This window comes from Brachycentrus maculatus, unplaced genomic scaffold (genome assembly GCF_059751285.1).
Source record: "Brachycentrus maculatus isolate JH-2025_06_01 unplaced genomic scaffold, ASM5975128v1 h1tg000001l, whole genome shotgun sequence".
NCBI classification, from domain to species: Eukaryota; Metazoa; Arthropoda; class Insecta; order Trichoptera; family Brachycentridae; genus Brachycentrus; species Brachycentrus maculatus.
In genome coordinates, this window is record NW_028280756.1 from 670,667 (window position 1) to 690,329 (window position 19,663).

At 29.7% G+C, this 19,663-nt stretch overlaps 1 protein-coding gene across 1 annotated transcript; it reads right to left on the minus strand.

Annotated features, from left to right (window-relative positions):
* Window positions 1–2,787, minus strand: LOC148314069 (uncharacterized). Its single transcript, XM_088260142.1, has 2 exons — window positions 2,642–2,787; window positions 1–1,652 (listed from the first exon to the last, which is right to left on the minus strand). The coding sequence occupies exons 1-2, from the start codon at window positions 2,705–2,707 to the stop codon at window positions 132–134; spliced, it is 1,587 nt and encodes a 528-aa protein (XP_088116268.1). The 5' UTR covers window positions 2,708–2,787; the 3' UTR covers window positions 1–131.
* Between the last annotated feature and the right edge of the window lie 16,876 nt (window positions 2,788–19,663).

Genomic DNA, 19,663 nt, shown 5'->3' on the forward strand with positions numbered 1-19,663 from the left:
TTTATCAAAAAAACTGTTTATTAAAAAAATAGGCGATAATTACAAGAAATAGTAAAGTATGAAAAATAACCTAAAAATAACAAGTTTATTTATATTTTGTAAACTGCATAGGTAAAATACATATGAAAAAGTTAAATAATATCTAGTAATTTTAACACTTTTGTAGTTCTAGGAACGATTATATCTTTAAACTTCCACATTCTTTTGTCTTCCACAATTATTTCCTTAAACTGCGTGCAATCTAAGTCTACTGCGCAAGTTTGACGATAGTGATTCAGCTGAGCATATTCCGTACTGATTTCGTAACTGAACAAGCGTTTTTGAGAATGTTTTATGGGATGATGATTGTGGACTGTGAGTACAGAGTCTGATTCCAGAAAGGATTTGACGTAGTCCCCAGGTTGCGTGAAGTTACCTGATCGTTTTGTATGCCACATCATGTGCATGTATGGAGGAACGTCAGGGTTACTTCCAGCAAGAGTCATATCATCCAGGAAATACACGTTTCTGGCGTTGTAAGAGGCATATTTATTCACGCCCGCTTTTTCTAGAACCCTTTTCATCATATCACTCCAGTTATCGTCTTTCAGAGGAACAATACATTCGTCAATATCGAGGACGGCAATGTATTTGTAAGAATACATATTTCTGTAGAAGCAGTCGTTGTATGGAATTAGCTCGTCATAACACTGTTGTTTTATGTTTCTCACCATAAAGAGATGTTGCAATATTTTCTGATTCGGCTGGCCATCAGGGAGCGTTATCGGGGTAACGTCGATCATTCCTAATTCCGCGTAGTAATCTAAAACTTTTTGAATATTAGGATGAACGTAAAATTTGTAAAAGAATATTTTGCTGACTCCCATTAGGCTTAAAAATTCAATCCATTCAACTAGTCTAGCCGAATAGTCTATCTGAAACAAGTCGAGACCTTTTACACAAACTGCAAAGTCCTGTTTTACATTTGGATCCGGCAAATTGTATAAAACAGTCAGCAAGTTTTTTGGATGATCGCAAGGTTTCTCCACTAAAGAAACGCAAGAAGGAGGAATCGTTTCGTTAGTGTCAGGCAGTTCGCAAGTGACCAGATAAGGGCCATATCGCCCAGGGTCAGGATCTCCCCATTCGTGATACCAAATGTACTCGTACTTATCGGTGCTAACAATAACCGGCTCCGTTTTTTCCTCGTACCAAATCTGACAATACGTTTTATTTTTGAAGTTGACATCGTCGATCATGGCCAAGACACGGATGCACGGATTTAAATTGTTCAGTTTTCTATTATCGTAGAATGCCTTGTACAGTTGAAATGTAACGTCGGATGATCTGAATGTTTGCCAGTATATATTGCTGAAATTGAGATCAAATATGTTAGGAAACTTCGCGCAAGAACTGTTCTTGTAGAACATTCCCTCGATTACATCCGCATGTCTTTGCCAGTAGTCGATGGGAAGACTGGGTAAGAGTTGAGTTATTGTTTTAGATTGTAAAGGATCCTCGTCTTCGATTAAAAAATCTATTCCATGAGACTTTAAGTGTTTGGGTAGTTTCAGGGAATTCGGATTTGAACTGCAAATGTGGATATACACTATTAGCAATATACTCCCACCAATCAAAAGACCGACGAATTTCAATGCACTTTTATTTTTTATCTGCAAAAAGAAAATTTTACAATCATTAACTCAATATTTCAATTGTTAATATATCTTAGATTCTATAAAAATAAACATTTTCACAAATTGAATAAGCATGTATTTCTACAATGCTGTAAAAATAGTTAATTTTAATACATGGGCTACCTATAAATGTATTATATTTGCAAGGGAAGAATTATTCATGGAAATTCTCAAATGAGTTCTTACTGCTTTAGTTAATTTACCATGATAGCTACACAATTCACATAAATAAAAATGTAAATATGTTTGTTCAAAATCTTAAACCTCCTAAAGTCACTCGTCGATTGGTTTGAAATTTGGACACATATTTTTTACCGAAATGGTAGCGCCATCTCTTGAGCGTAACAAAAAACATACGCACTACTTAATATTGCTCATGGTGGACAGCGTGATTCTTGACACTGCAGTCATTTAGCGTTTTCAATGTTGTTTCATAATATTTTCATTGTTTCATTAACATTGTAAAATTCATATAAACAAGTGTTTTCTATTTTGTTTCTTTTTCATTTAACCCAACAAAGCCACATTACTACGTGGCTGGGTACAGCTAGTAGTGAAATAAAATCTAACTATTCAAAACGATCTCTGAATAACTTTAAAACGCATGTAAAATTTCACCAACATTCAAGCAGCATGTATTAAAATTACAATTTTTCGCGAATATCTCAACAACTCATTTTATGAATTATTCTTATGATTTTTTCAACACACCTACATATATGTATATATGATATGTATGTTCATATATTTAATGTAAAAATAACAAAAGATCCTCAAAATAAATAAAAAATTGTTAAAATATGTTTATATTTTTTTCGGTAGCAAATTTTAAAATCAAATACTTGAATTGAACGTAAGATATGAATCATCATAAAATGCTAGTATTTTTTTCTCTTACAATATAATCAATCTGCTAGTTTTTGGGTAGTTTTTAGTTGAGGTAAGTTAAGTTGTATGAATTGTACCTTTTCTATCATTGTATCAAATTTTCGTGCTAAGTCGGCATGATGTTCTCCAAGAAAATAATTCATGTGTAATCTGTAACATATGAAAACTACGTTAACACGTTTTAAACACACAACGTTTCAATTTTGTAGTTAAACTGATAATGAAGGAGAAACAAATATATTTCTTACTAGGCACCATACTATTATGCGAACAATAAACAATAAAATGTCTTTTAAACCTAACAAATATGTATAACGCCTGGCAGTTTTACGACTGTTTTAGCATTGAACTATTTTTTGCTTAAATCGAATAGATTCTTTTTAAGTAAATGTTTACATATTCACAAAAAAATATTTTGCTTGATTTTATACAGGGATATGAGTATAAGTAATTATATAAATTAATCTAGGAAGGTGCATACAGCAAATGTTATAGACCTTATTATCCTGTTTTAAAAAATACATGGGACTCGAGTTACATATTTTAAAATGTATCCTCTTAACTATTTTTTCTTATCAAAGAAGTACGTGTTTTTTCAAACCATTTTAAATAGTTATATTGAAGAATGTATTTTTATTTTTATTTATTTAATTTTAAGGACTATATATTTTCTCTTCTAAATAATAATATCATTAGCTGTATAAATATCTTAACATCTATATCCCTATCTCAACTGCTTCTACGTTTAGGTTGAGATAGCAATAAAAAAAATGATAACAACGTATATATGTTCTCTATTATTTCTTCATTTATGTGGGGTTATCCAGTAAATGTGAATATTTTTTTTGTATTGTATTTTGTATTTTCAAGAAAACTGGTTTTATAAGATAATATTTGTTTTAAAAATTCGGAACAAATATAAAAAAAATATTCCTACCCATAATTTCCTAGTCCAATATCCCGTTTTAACGTGACATTTACTTAACTGATTCCAACGTTGCTTGAGAGAAAATAATTTTTACCTGTAACAAGTGAGATAGTCGAACACATTGTTTGATTACCTATAGTGGCAATTACGATTTTTATACCATTTTTAAGTATTTCTTACGGGTAAAATATTAATTACAAGCTACGTTCAGTTTTGTTTAACACTTAATATTAAAAGGAACAATTATTTTTATTTTATTTTATGCGTAACATTTTACTGTTATTTTATTATTATGCGTTCCATATTGAAATTTATGGATGACTCACGACTTGTGTGTGATAACTAAGTATCATGTATATTTATATTTTATAAATATATGCACACACATATATATATACCGATTATATATTTGGACATAAATTCAGGATGTTTTTCTTGTGGAACTATGTATTTATTAATAAGACATTGATAATATCTCAGTGGAAACGAAGATATTTCGTTGGGAAAGGGGATATGAATATCATAATAGAATTTCCTAAGATCTACATATATGGATATACGGTTATTCCATTAAATGCTGAATAGACCAGACCACCTTAAAATTATATTTTCTTAAACCAGCTAAATACAGATAAAAAGTAAATTTCTCTTGTGAATTAATTACATTTATAAGATTTTGTATTTAAATTGTGACTAATACAAAAAAAGTTATATACTTGTATAAATAGTTAAATTTAAAATGTTGATCTTAGTTTTGTACAAATTAAAATTATATATTTTTTTGTGAGATATCAGATTTTCAGGAGACCGATGAGGTGTATTTATTGTATATTCCGTAGCACTTAAGACATTAAAACCCATTGTAAATTTTGGCTAAGGTACAATATTGAAAGAGCATACCCTTGTCTGGGGAAAAAATGGCCATTATTATAAAAGCAAGATGATGTAATAGAAGTACAGAAGTATGCCGGAAAATTATACGACACATTATTACATGCGATACTGAATTTTCCGTACATAAAACAGTGCGTCATATTATAACTGGAAAATGAGAGGAGTTGAAGCGTTATCTTGCCATTTTTTAAATTAAGATTAGATTTTTTTAAATAAAAAAAAGACTGGAATACAATCACTAAGGAGCAGTGATAACACATGATAGATACTTATGGGAGATACTCTAAGTACTTCTCAAAAGTCGAAGATATGTGACAAAAATCATCTTCTTCAGGATGAGTAGGTGATTTCTGAATAAAATAGTATTATACTTTATATCTGAAGCACTAACTTTGTGATTTTCTATTTTATAATTAAAATGTAACTTTGTTTTATTTCACGATAAATATTTTATTATAACTTAATTAAAATGTCTACACGGTTAGAAGCTAACCGCTTCTTTCTCAAGACTGATTGATATTAAATTTAGTATTTATCAGTACTGACAAAGAAGTGGTTAGCTTCGAAACCGGTAGACATTATAATTAAGTTAAAATAATATATTTGTATTGATTTAAAAACAAAGTTACATTTTAGTTAAAAAATGATTTTAGTATATGGCGATGATAAAAATATTATTTCTAAATATAGAATATATTTATTCAATGTATCTTAAATGATATTTTTATTGATAAATACGCAGAACATGTCTACATAAAATACTTTTGCCACTTAAATTATTTAAAAAATTTTCATTTTAAACTTTCGCGGTCAAGAAATTTGCCTACATATAATAAGCAGTCAGATTATTTTTATGATTATTATTATTATTTATTATTATTTTTCCTCTTAGAGGTCTCCTTTCCATCTCCAAGAGGAACATAATTAGGAATGTTAATGACAAATAAATAATTGTTCGCTAAATATGTAATCGTCCCAATATTAGCTCACAATCTTCTACCGACAATCTTTGTTTGTTTTGAGTTACTTATATTAAAATTCCTATTACAGCCCTTAGGAATACACGTTTCGTGACTGGACAACAATTCAGTTGGTCAGCAGTCAGCACGTACGAATATGTATGAAAAACTGTTAATAATAATTAGGTATGCCGCGATAATAGCAAACAAACCGTCAATAAACTAGGAGCTAAGTGGAAAATGCTAGCTGGGAAAGCGACATACTAATACCACGTAATTATGCTTACGTCATTCGTGACATTGTCTTCCTTCAAACGCTAGTATGTGATATTTTTTAATATTGTAAAAATGTCTATAAAAACGATAAAATGAATCCCCAACATTCTTTATATTTACAAACTGCAAAGCTTTATTATGGCTTTTTCCACTTTAAACCAAAGCAAAGCTTACAATCCACCAAAGTAGTTTTAGACTGGAATAGAAATTTAGAATGGACTTGCACAGCTTGGTTGTATACTCAAATACAGTCAACTAGTATAAAAACAGCTTGGATACATTTTGAAGAAGAAACATTACAGTTAAAATAAAATAAACGAAATAAAAGAATACCAGACAAGGCTTTCAAGGCGAATGGAATTATTGAATACATCTCTGATTAAAAAAAACCGCCTATGCTATAATGCTAGAAATTCTGTTTTGGAGTAAGCGGGTCTGACTAACCAAATGACTACATCCTGACTCATAAAATATTCGTAACCTAACTTTACCTAAAAAAAAACGGGTTTTAACTTGTTATTTACGGTGTGACATGTAATTTAAAAAAACAAATATGTCGGTCAATGTGTTTTCCATTTTGACCGTATTCATATGGAAAATATTACACGACTACATTTCTAAGAAAAAACAGTGTATTTAAAACACTGGCAATCAGATATTTTGGTAAATAATAGCTAAATAATACCAAATAAGTATCATATTTTTTTACAAATGTTTAAGTTTTTAACTTAAACATTTGTAGGCATATAATACAAATTAATAGTATGATAACAATTATCAGTTTGTATTATACACATAAAAACGACCCAAGTAACTCATTATTAAAACGCTAGCCTAACCTGACAGGCGCCGTGGCGTAGTTGGGTAGACGCTCGACTGCGAAACTGGCGTCGTGGGTTCGATTTCCTCTAATGGAGGCTTTGCGGGTTATTCCTTTAAATTTAAAAAATCTAACCTAACCTCGATTTCAGTACAAAACTTAAGATTGATTGATTTCCTTTAAAGTAGTGAACGATTAAGTAACGTTAAAGAGTTCTCAATTTTCTGATAAAGGTAGGAAAAACAAAACCTGTTATTTGAAAAGTATGAAAAAGTATAAATGTTTATACAAAAAAACTACGAAATACACTTCTGTTAGTTAAAAGCATCATTTAAGCTGTTTTTAACACATAAGTTTTAACTTAGTTGCTACTATTAAATAAAGATTGCCACATAAGTTTTTAATGAGAATAATAAAGCTCGACAAATAAATTTTTTAATTGAATTTAACTTCATACTTACTTACAGTAAATGAAGCTGATTTACGAGCAGTCACTTTATGACTTAATAATTTATAATTTCCCCAGTATCACACCATATCCCCGCGAGTAAGAGGGTTGGGTCACTAATTTAATAGAGATTTTAGTACTGCAATAAGAATGACACGCGATGCGACTAGAAAACCAACCGGGGTCATTGTTACCCAGACATTAAGTGTACCTACCCTTAAAACAAAAAAAATGGGAACTATTCCGAAGCACAATATTTATGAAATTATATCACTATTTTACCTTTAAAAATGGGGAAAATACAAATTTGTAGATTTTTGAAAAAATATTTATGAATTTTAGATAATTGTGTATATTGGGGATTTTTGGATCAATTTCAATCAACAAATTTAGTAAATGTTAAACGTAAAAAAAACTTAATTAAAATAGTATATTTATGTAGATATTTTTAACGTTTAACAATTTAAACATAAAATGTGCTCCATTTTTATAATTTTTTAAATTTATTATTTACATATAAATTAAGATACTTAAAACTGGTAATTAATATGCTTTCATCCTAACAACAAATAATTATTAAAAAAGGCGGTAAAAAATCCTTTTTAATTTTATTTATTTAATTAATTCTAGTTAAAAGTAATAAAAGTTTTGTGTTAAATAATTGAATGAACTTAGATAACGGACAAAAACTGATGTGAGATCACGGCTGGAAATAATCATTATTAAAGTTCATAGTAAGTAAAAAAATCTTTCCTAAAAAATTCTCCAAACTCTCATCCGCAGCCGATGGTACATACGGCACTGCATCATATAAACGCATTGTTATATCGATCGTTTACACATGAAGGAAACGTGATCAGCCCTCCGCTTCAGGTACTATTGCAGGGTAATATTAAATAAGTATTAGAGTGAAAAAATCAAAACTACAAAACAAAATTTATAATTCCAACAAAAGATATTTACTGATTGTAAAATTGTATGAAATCATGAATATGAAATTGATTAAAAATAATATAAACAAAAATAACCATGACTACAATATTTGTCATTGAAGCTCATTCCAATGTCGTATATCAAAAGCACGTAAGCAACAAAAATATATGCATCTTCTTTGTATATTTTTCACCTAATAATGCATAGGACACTTCTTCAAATTAAAGCATTGTTATCGTCATAGAAAAATGAATGTGGAAGAGTTCATCAGTTTTATGAGATACGTAACAGTTAATGGGTTCATAAATGTAACAATATTGTACTTAAATTTGTACACATTATTGTTGTACCCAGGGAAGACGAATCCATCACTCACTGTAGTCAAACTTGCTAACTACTAAGAAAGAAAAATATAACAAGGTGCAAAACAGACATGTTAATTTTTTAAGAATAAATCAACGAATTAAGTATGCGGACAGAAACCTTAAAAATGAATTTGTGATGACAGTGCAAATAAACCATGTCAACGTAGTCTGTATTTTAATGTAATTACTGTTGGAACACATGGCGCAACCTAAGTTTATTTTCACTATAAAATTTGACATGTCAACAGTCAACAGTCCGCCCTAAGCGATGATTATGAAAATTTCCCCGTTTAAATATCAATATTTCACCCTGACTTGAGGGGAGAGTATTTTATCGCCATAAATTCATTAGATACAGGAGGCCGTTTGCATATCGTGACTTGCCCCATTTAGATACTTAACTCAATTTAAAAAAAACTTAACAAATCAAATTATCACCGATTAAAAAAGAAAGGAAAAATATGCTTTAATGCGTTAAATATTCATATTATTTTTTGACATCTCATCAAAGATGAAGAAGAATATGGAAGTCTGAGCATTTACGGGGCTGAATACCGTCATAGGCAGCCTATGAAGGCTGTCAGTCCCGTAAATGCCCAGACTTCCATATTCTTCTTCATCTTTGATGAGATGTCATTAAATTATATGAAAATAAATCCTGTAATCGGAGACAATCCATATTTTGTGAACAAGTATTTGGACACACTCAAAATGTTGTAAATGTCGTTAAATATTATTATTTTTTAAGTGGTTTTGTTTTTGGTACATTGATTAGTTATTATTATTTAGAAATCTCTAAATAATAATAACTAATCAATGTACCAAATGTACCAAAATGTATCAATGTACCAAATGTACCAAAAATATATGGCTCACAAATATCAGTTATTTTCAATTAATGAATATTTTTTGGTTTGTTAAATTTAAGTCAAATATTTTTAATGCTAGGTACTTTTGTAATAATTGCCTTGAGTCACAATATTTTCTGTTTGTGTCCAAATCTTTGTTTACAAATCTGAGTTTGTCCACTATGCAGTAGTTTATATTGATATCTTAGAAAAATATAGAATTCTGGGTATTTACAGGGCTTGCGTGCTGTCATAGATTATCACTTTAAATTCTTGTAACAAATAAAAATATGATTTTACTGTTAATGTTAAAATTAACAATAATACATATATATATAAAACCCGATAATATATTATGCTATAATGGTCACCTTGTTTTCATATGATTAATTATAAAGATATCACCTTGCAAATCCAATGCGGTGCTTTAAGCACCATTTCAAAGATATACGAGTTAGAAGACAATATTGTTTGAATCCAACTTTTACATATTATGGTGCTTTATTCTACAAAATAAATATACGACATAAAACAAACAAAAAATAAAAATTGTAAAATACCTACATAATATTCTCAATATTATTAATATTTAAAGCATTTACTTTGTGGTTGGTCATTTTTACCTATTTTTTTTACAAAAATGTTAATAATATTAGTATACAACCACACACCGAGATTTTTATGTCTATCGGTCTCGAGACGTACCCGTCTCTTCGCCAGGACAATCACTACCACAGCATGCAAACAATACCACTTTTCACCACCATAGCACCATTTACACACTTAAAACTACACAAAATGTTTAACACATGCGATTTTTGGTCGACCCGAAGACCAAAATGCATTAAAGTTTTCACCACAGACATGCGTTACGAGCCAAGGTTAAACATGCAAAACGTATTGTTTTCATGCTGTGGTAGTGATTGTCCTGATGAAGAGACGGGTACGTCTTGAAACCGGTAGACATGAAAATCTCGGTGAGTGGTTATATACCAATATTATTAACATTTTTGTAAAAAAAATAAGCGCCAATATAAATTTAATTCATCTAGACATTTATCATTTTTCCTTTTATTTCTTACATATTTTTTTAAACATATATTAACGATTTGGTTAACAATAAAAATGTTTATAAAAACATTTCCTAAGCATTTAACATTAGGGTGGGTCGCTATAATATTCAAGGAATTCTTGTCAGGGGTAAATACGAGTACGCCATTTATCGTGCGCTCTATTTAGAAAAATACGTAGTAAGTTGCTCAGTGTTCAGATAACATGCTCCGTCAACAATATTGGATACTTCTAACACGCGAACTAAGTTCACGAAGTCCCAAAGCGGAGCACCGTGGACGCAAGAATGTAACAAATAATTTACTTATTTCATATATTAATAAATATTATTTAATTTTAGTTTTAATTGGTAAATACCAATATTTATTAAAATCTATTAAGACATGTGTTTCGATGCATTCCATATCATTTTCAAACACCAATATTGAACACGAGGCAAAGTAATATAACCTCTAATATTATATATTTAATGGCTTTAAATATACATTGGATAAAAAGTTTGAATGATTTTATTTAATATGTGTCGAATAAAATCAAACACCATAGTAAACAAAATATAATTAGTAAAACTACCATTTATTATGTATCAATGAAATTTTAAGTAAATTTTAGATGCGCTTTCAAACAAAACTAAACGAAAACCGGTTAGATATATGTATGGGCATTAGGGATGAATTATCGCATAGACAAACGTACTGCTACACCCCTTTGAAAACAAAGTATAGAGCAATACCAATACCGTCTGAGAACGTGATTGTTTTTTTCCTTCAGCCCTCAGTGTTGACTGAAATGAAAGGTGTTTTGTGTTAAAATAATTGCCTAAGAAAATGTCATTTCATTTCATGAATCCTGAAAAATAGGTTTCGAATGAATGTTCTTCTTAGGTTTAATTTAATAAACACTGTATTTTCAAAGTAATCCAAGGGACCTTAATGACATTTATTTTGGTTTTCATTCAATAAAAATAATAATGAGGAAAATAAGTGACTCTCCATAGAAAAATTCTCCAAGATAAAAGATCAGAGAAACGTACAGAATATTCAAAGGTTTTATTTGCAAAATATTTTATGTTATGATATAGCTTGAACCGGCATGTTCAAGGAAAATAGCGTACTCGCCAACTTGGCAAAAAGAGAAGTAAACTGCCTTTATCGACATGCAAAGCGACGGGGAATCTGTAGATATGCACTGCATTTAGTTTTTTGCTGCTCCTTAGAGGGAAAAGGCATGCAGACTACTTCTCAGGATAGAAAAATGCATCCATCTTGCCTTGGAATGTTCGAGGAACATTAAGAACAGAGATCGTCAACTTCTTAGCAATTTAAACTTCGAGGAGGTTAATTTTAAATTTTAAATATGAAATAATTACAATTAGAATTTATGTAACATAAATATTAATTCATAGAATCAAATTATTTTCTTATCAATTACAGTCTATTTTTTTAACATACTTTGGATCATTAAAAATGGTTTTATACTCTTTTATAAAACAGTTTTTTTATAAAAGAGTAACAATTAACTTATAAAACAATCTTATCAATTATGCATGTATTTTTATTTATGTTAATTATTCAAAAGAAATACATTGTCATACGTTTTATTTTTTAACGTTTAATTCAATTTATTTTCCAATTATTTATTTTATTCGGTCAGGACATTAAGAAAAAAGTTATGTTCTTATAATATAATACTTATTAGTTTTTGCCTACAAAGTAAAGTGGTAACCGCATTTGCTTACCTTGCTGGAAGTCCTGGGTTCGATTCCTAGAGACATTCAAATAAGTGTATTTTATTATAAAAATATGGATATTACTTAATGTGAAAATTGTTTATGACATGCAATCAATCACGATATGGTCAAATGTTGCGATATATTTCTTATATACTCACCTCCATTATCCCTTTATGAATATCTCTTTTATATTCATTTTCATTATTCAACGACTTTATGGATAATGGAATAATGTTTTACAAATTTATTTCATTACAGACTTTTTATAGGATTATTTTCTTATCAAATAAAATAAAGTTATTAAAATTGCTCAATATAATCTGATAAATATACAATAAAATCAACCAAATTATATGGATATAAGATAAAGTAGCATTTCTTGTTTTAAAATCCATTTTTCCACCCTTCTTAAATAAATTATGAAACTTCAAAAAGCACCCCCTCTGATTGCCGCCATTATTTATTAAGACAATATGATGGAATTCGATAAATGCGATCAAAGCTCGCCTTGTAAGTGCAACCCTATGAGGCTTAGTTAAACCCGGGGACGTTAATAACAGAACCACCCCGTGCAATCTCCACAGTCAATATCGATTCGGGCACGACCGGAATTTGATCACGGAGCGATGCTTTTGTAATTTTACTTGCCATTAAGCAATTATATGGGGAAGAATCTCTACATATCAGGCGACGTATTCCGGACACCTTTTAGAAGGATCCTGAGACGACGAGAAAAAGGATTATCGTCGTACTTAGTGATTTAAAGAGAACATGTAATTTTTAAAGCCAAATCACTTTTTTTCTTAAATATAATAATAGTAACGGATTTTAAACATGTAAATATTTAAAAACATATCTGAGAATATAACATGCAAATAGTCGTGTTTTTTAACGAAATGAGTAACTACTTCAAAAAACGTTTAGCATTAAAATATCTTATATGAAATAAAAAAAAGCTAATTCAAAGTACATTGACTGTTTCAAAATGAAGTTAATTTTTATACAATATTCGGAATAATTATTTCTAACATATTTTAAAAAATTTTTGTGAAAAATATTAAATATTTATCCATTTTCCCCTTTATATGAGAGTAATAATAAGTAAACTTAAAATTTAAAAAAAAATAATGGAAAAAGGAATTAATAACGACGGTACAGAATTGGTTTGTTTAGTTTTAACTAATTCAAAACCCAATTTCATAAAAAAGTAATCGAAACATTAAAATAAGTACTTCTTGTGAATATATTTATCTTATTATTAAAACGTTATGGTAAGTTTAGTCTACGTCAACTCTAAAATATATACGATTTCAAATTCAAACATTTGTTTGACCAATTCTCGTTTTCATATTTTTTCATCCCTTGTAATAAAGAGAGTTTAAATATGCACATTTTATTATCAATAATAACGTAATCTATCATTATATACATAATTACGTAGATAAAATTAATGGTGTTCCATTAAAAAGGATATTAAATTTCGAATTCTTTATAAGAAAATAATGTTTAATTTGTAAATGGAAAATATCATAATGTTTAAAATGAAACCATCATAATTAATGTAATGGATATTTTATCAAATTTACTGCTCCATATTCTGCGCTCGGGTATGTGGTGGAGATACTTTATGGAAATTTCAACGCTACGTTATTGAACTAGTGAAAAATTTCGCTTTATTTAAAATTCAATATTCTCCGTCTGTTAAAAATATATTAAATCGTTGTTGAAACTAATATTTATGTGTTTATCAAACTGAATAATTTATTTAAACGTCAATAATTTATTTATAACTATTCATGATTTAAAACAAAGAAAATCCTCAAAGAAGTCATAAGATTTTTATTTTAATATTTCCCTTATATTAGCAATAATAACACCTCCCTCCCACTAAAAATTAACTCCGTGAAAACATATATAAAACCACAAGATCGAAAACGCTGAAAAATACAATACAAAATTGAATGTACCTATACTAATAGATTTATATTATCCACTGACACTTCGTGATGGAATTGCATTTTAATATATTATTAGATTAAAACCAATATTTTTAGCTTTTCCACTTTATTTTTATTTGACCAGCGACCGGGTTTCGTCGTTACCGACATCATCAGACTGGTCTGATGATGTCGGTAACGACGAAACCCGGTCGCTGGTCAAATAAAAATAAAGTGGAAAAGCTAAAAATATTGGTTTTAATCTAATAATGTACCTATACTACGTTTGGTAAAAGTATGTTACAATAAAGTTGCATAATGTATTAATCCATTTAACTTTTCATCGAAAATTTTTGAATTACTTTCAAATTGCAATTATGTATTTGCAAAATAAATAAAAAAAAAGTATTTTAAATTTATTCATCGATAAAAAAAATCTCATTGTGTAAAAAAAACGTACTCCGTTAAATCGGGTTTACGTACCTATACTTGCACGAACTTGTAAGAAAAAACTACCGCAAAGGTGTATAAATTTATTAAAAAAGTTTTATTTTCATTTAACTCTGAAATAGGAATATCAGACGATTTATTGATTAAGAGAGATAATTTAAAAAATCTATCGAGTTCTCAAACTCTTAATTTACAAATGCTAAATAAAATTAGATGCTTTGGTCAGTTTTCACAGATTTTCGTTTTGATGATAATAATGGGATTTTAAACATACAAAAGTAGCAAGAATTATTTTAATGCTGAGTATTTTAAAACTCATCAAATATAAAGCACAATTTTCTTAATAAAAAAGAGAAGAGTGCTATTTAATAATTCACTTTAGAAAGTAATACAGAAAAAAAAATGTAATTCGTTTTCGGAGTTTCCATATTTTTATCGTTGACGTTCATAACCTTATCTTCAAGGTATGAAATTTTTCAAGGGCTCAGAAATTATTATACTACTAAAAATCTTCAAAATTATTTTATTGAAATGCATATTTCAACTCAGCCAAAATTGGTATACACGGTTGGAAAATCTTTTTACTTAGAATGGATATCACTTAGTAAAAAAATAATAGTGGAATCATGAACAAAAGTTGATATGATACTTAAATTTTTTTTTTTATTTATTTCCCACATCACGTTAAATTTGTTAATGTCCGCCTCCGTAGTGTAATGGTCAGCACCCTTGGCTACCGTTCTGGAGGTCCCGGGTTCGATTCCCAAGGGGGTTAAATAAATAAAAGTGTTTTTTTTTCACTGTAATATTTATTCAATATTACCCTGGACTGGTACCTAAAGCGGAGGGCTATTCACCTTTCCTTCATGTGTAAACGATCAAGATAACACTGCGTATAAATGCATACATATAAATAAAGCAATGCCCTATGCACCATTGGGGTGCCGATAAGGGTTTTATTATTTATTATATTTCTTCTAGTACTCATATTTCGCAACATTTCTGTTGATTTTCAGAGTTTCATAAAGTAATCTCAGAGGCTTACAAAGTCCCACAACATAACATAGCCCAAGTATTTGTGAGTGTTAAGGTTAATGTTAATTAAAATAATAAATTAATAGTCATTATCAAGAGCGGATTACATTCCTGAGAACTACTATTAGTATACGAGTATATGTATGTATACAGAACATAAGTAAACTCAAATTGCTTGCAAAATCTTGAGGATTATTCCAAATTCTAGATGATTCTGGAACTCCATAACAGGAGAATGCTGCTAAATCGGGAATTAGACTATGCCGCTGAGCTATCTGCGCTGAAATGGGGCACCTTCCGCTCCCGCCGCTGAGCGCTGCTGGAATATGCGGGCGTCGCCTATTTTCCACGACTTAAAGCAGAAACGGAGAATTCCATTCAAATACGCCTGTCATTGTTTTACTTAATCCACTGCAGTACTTCCAGCATCCAGTCTATTTAAGCAGGGAAATTAACGAAGAGGGTACGGACAAATTTTAAGGAAAATCTGCTATCATTACAAAGCACAATTACCATTACGTCATGTTGCTATATCCACAATGCTTTATGCATATACATACATATAAAATCTTAAGTAGGTAAATTAATCATTAAAAACCTAGTAAAAAATGCCTAATCCAATCACGTCACCTCCCCGTAGGAGTGGCAGAGAGAATAAAATGCCACAACAATCTGTCTTTGCAAACAAACTTCGCCTTTTCTACATTCATGCATCTCCTTCATATGTACTTGCCGATTATACCGGCCCCTGTTCTCACTTTCAAGTATTAGAAATACTTGATCATGCCAAGTTTTCCTCGGTCATGAATATTTACATTTCTTTTAATAAAGATAATGATTATTAGCTCGCATTGGTTTTCGTTGTAAAACATGAGAAAGCTACACTACTTACAAATTAAACACATCGTAAATTTTGTAGGAAGTTTGTCTTTGTAACTCGTTCTTTAAACATACCATATTAGAAGCAAGGCGAAGTGCCAATTTAGCGTGAAATTTGCACTCTAAGGGGTTGCTGAGCGATGTATCAATATGTGGAATCTCCATAAGACTCTCTGTGGCGGGATAAATTGAGCCGAGATTGTAGAAGATTTGCAACGAGGCTTTGGTCCTATTTGCATTCGAAAATCGTCTTAAGATCCGGGTCGTGGAAGCTGAATCGTTTAATTGGGAGATGAATGCTCAGCCTCTATTGAATTTCAAATCAGTGCAAACGCTTTAGAGATATTAAATTGTGTGGAATTTATCAGTTAACCAAATGATGAGCCCTACACAATTGATTCCTGAATTATCTTTAAGCCTAGATAAATAATGTTTTAATTAGTATGTGTTTACATTCAATATAAAATTCTTTTAAAAATACTTGTCACACTAATTATAAATGAAAAAAAAATATTAGCGTTATTTATTTTTTAAGATCTATCCAAAAATTTCTTACATAATCCATGTTCTCTTTGATATTAAAAGTTGGATGTTAATTTTTCTCTTACATCTCTTAATAATGTTGACATTTGTATAATTTTATTTTCCTTTTTTCACAAAAGAAAGTTTGATGGGTCTTGTAAATCATTCAATATACTCATTCACAAATACTAAATTCTTCATTTAATTTAAACTGTTTATTTTTTATATGAGTGCTTGTTACATTATATTTAAGATAGAATTGAGCATAGACACCGAACAGAAAAAAACAGGTTTTAAAACAATATGCATATAACAATTTTTTGTTTACTTTTTAGGTCTAAAGCAATTTAGTTTTGTAAAACATTTTGCTTGGAATTATGCAAGGGCTGTAAATAAAAAGTCTTAATTTTACAAAAGGTTGTAATTATATGAAATCTAGATTAACAAATGTAAAAACTATTGGTTAAAATATTATACAATCATCTCACATACACAGATTTGGCCATTTGTTATTGGGAACAAGTTAAATAAATATTCAATGGGTTGTTTATTTTGAATGGTCTCATAAATAAATAAATGCGGTCAGTTGAATATTTTTACGTTGCACGACAGATGGTTGACGAGTTTTGATTTAAGCAAGCAAACCGCTACGGACAATACACATGTGTACAGAGTAGAGGACGATTTCTAGACCACTGACCAATTCACTCACGGGTAAAAAGGGGAGATGGGGCTGGATGTTAAGTGAGGTAAATAAACATTTGAATAATGAGAATGTTGGATTAATTTCAAAGTTTATATTTTTCGTCTTTTTCGTAATGATATTGAAAAATTGGGTCACCGTCTTTAGTTTTCTCTATGGTGTAGTGATTTATAAGTTTATAAAAATAAAGTGACGTTAAAACCATTTTTATATATAATAAGAATAACTGTCGTGAAAGAAGCGAACCAATCATCATACACATTGTAACCCACGAAGAAGGTTATAAGATTATCGTGGCATAAAATAACTTATATTTAATTCCCATGAATTCTTCCAAATATATTAATAATTTTATATCATGAAACATTAAAGTTTCTTTTAAAAAAGCTGTCATACGATTTCAAATTTAAAAACAAAACAAAAGTTTTCTTAAAAAATGATCAATTTGAAACATTCAGTAAGATTGGAGATAAAAAATACCAGGTTTGATAGGTATAGAAATAACAGATATATGTAAATTAAAAATGAAGTAAATTCTGTAAGTCAAATATTCTTCAATTTGAAAAAAAATGGTATCTGATATATTGCCGTAATCTCCCGTTTTATCGACGAAATCGTTTCCAACTTTCCTTATTAATAATAATGAGCTCAATTCACGGAAAATATTCAAATTCAGTATTTAATATTTACGAATCAAACTATTACTGAAGCTTTGATGGGAAAGTTTCCGAAAGCTTTCGGCAAAGCTATCGGCGCCGTAAGCATTAAGTACAAAATACAGGCCATGGGTATGAGTGGTCCATGTTTACCCACCGTCCTCTAATTAGAAATGCTACGGAGTCATTCAGACGAAATAATTGCCTATAAGGAACCTTTCCCTTTATAGTTAGATGTTCACGAAACCTTTTTAGGAACACTATTTGTATGAATATAAAGTATTATGAAGTCAGATTGGGAAATCTGAAAAGATAACATTTTCAGCCTTTTACGGCTTTTGTAGGTCTCGCATGCGTACTGTATTCAATTAAATTAAAAATGAATTCTAAGTTGGTACGAGAAAATTGAGATGCGGAAAACTTGAGAATAAATTACGATAATGAAAGGATAACTAACTAAATAGGCTTGAATACTAATAAAACTTATTTTCATTCTAACTGAATAAATTTCTGTAATTTTCTTGTCTTTCTAAAACATACTTCTAGTCCTTTATTTTTTATCCTCCCTTCTAACCTCCTCGTTTTAATCTTATTTTTTTAAACGATATGATATTTGGTTAATTGAAAATAAATAAACATTACTTTATAAATATAAAATGAAATGACAGAAACTGTATCTGTAATTACAAAATAGGCTTTTAAACAAACAAAAATTAAAACACAGTATATGTTATTATGACAAGGTTTAAATAATGTAAAGGGCAAACACTTTCTTTGAATATAACAGAGAGTATTTAATGAAATAAGACGGCACAATTTTGCATTGTATTCCACGTTCGCTGTAGCTACTACCCTGAAACTTGTGTGTAACCCTTACGTGCAGTCCCTCCAGATCACCCCGGGGCTGGTGTTGGAGTATATCACTTTCCCAGGGATGTATTCCCTATCCGCCCTCCCATCTTATCGCTAATGTGTTATTGTGGAGAAGATCATTCTGTTTGCATCCCAAACACCAGTTTGGAGCTATCTGTGATCGCTAAATGGCACGTGTTATAGACTCCGTGTAAAGCGTACTACACGTATCGGGCGTGCAAAATCTCTTTACGCTCGAAAAATGCAGAATGTATTTTAAAGTTATGCTGGATTTCTTAGAAATAAACTGAATAAAAACTTACTGCTGCATTACTCAGCGAAAAAGATTAAAAAATAACAGCGTATAATGAAAAGAAGTAAAAATGTCAAAACTTTTTACTCAATACCTACTTAAATACAATAAATGTGTGTGTGTTTGTGTGTGTATATTGTCTTAAATTGGATCACATTTTATTTTTAAACATTAACAAAAAAACATGTTAAATGTTAAACAATGTTAAATTAATTAATAATACCAATTAAAGGCTGCCACACTTCACCTCAAAGTTTGTAATTTTTTAATTTTTTTTATCAAAATATAGTATTCACACGTTACTTTGCTACCTGTACAACATATTTACGAAGATTATGAATTCAATATCACTATGAGTGCCATATTTCATACCCTGACGTCATCTGATTAGAAATTCAACAAGAAATTGAACATCCTCAATGTACGTGCGTTGGTGCGGACTTACTAAAAATATCGACCATTACTCGCTATCGGGAAG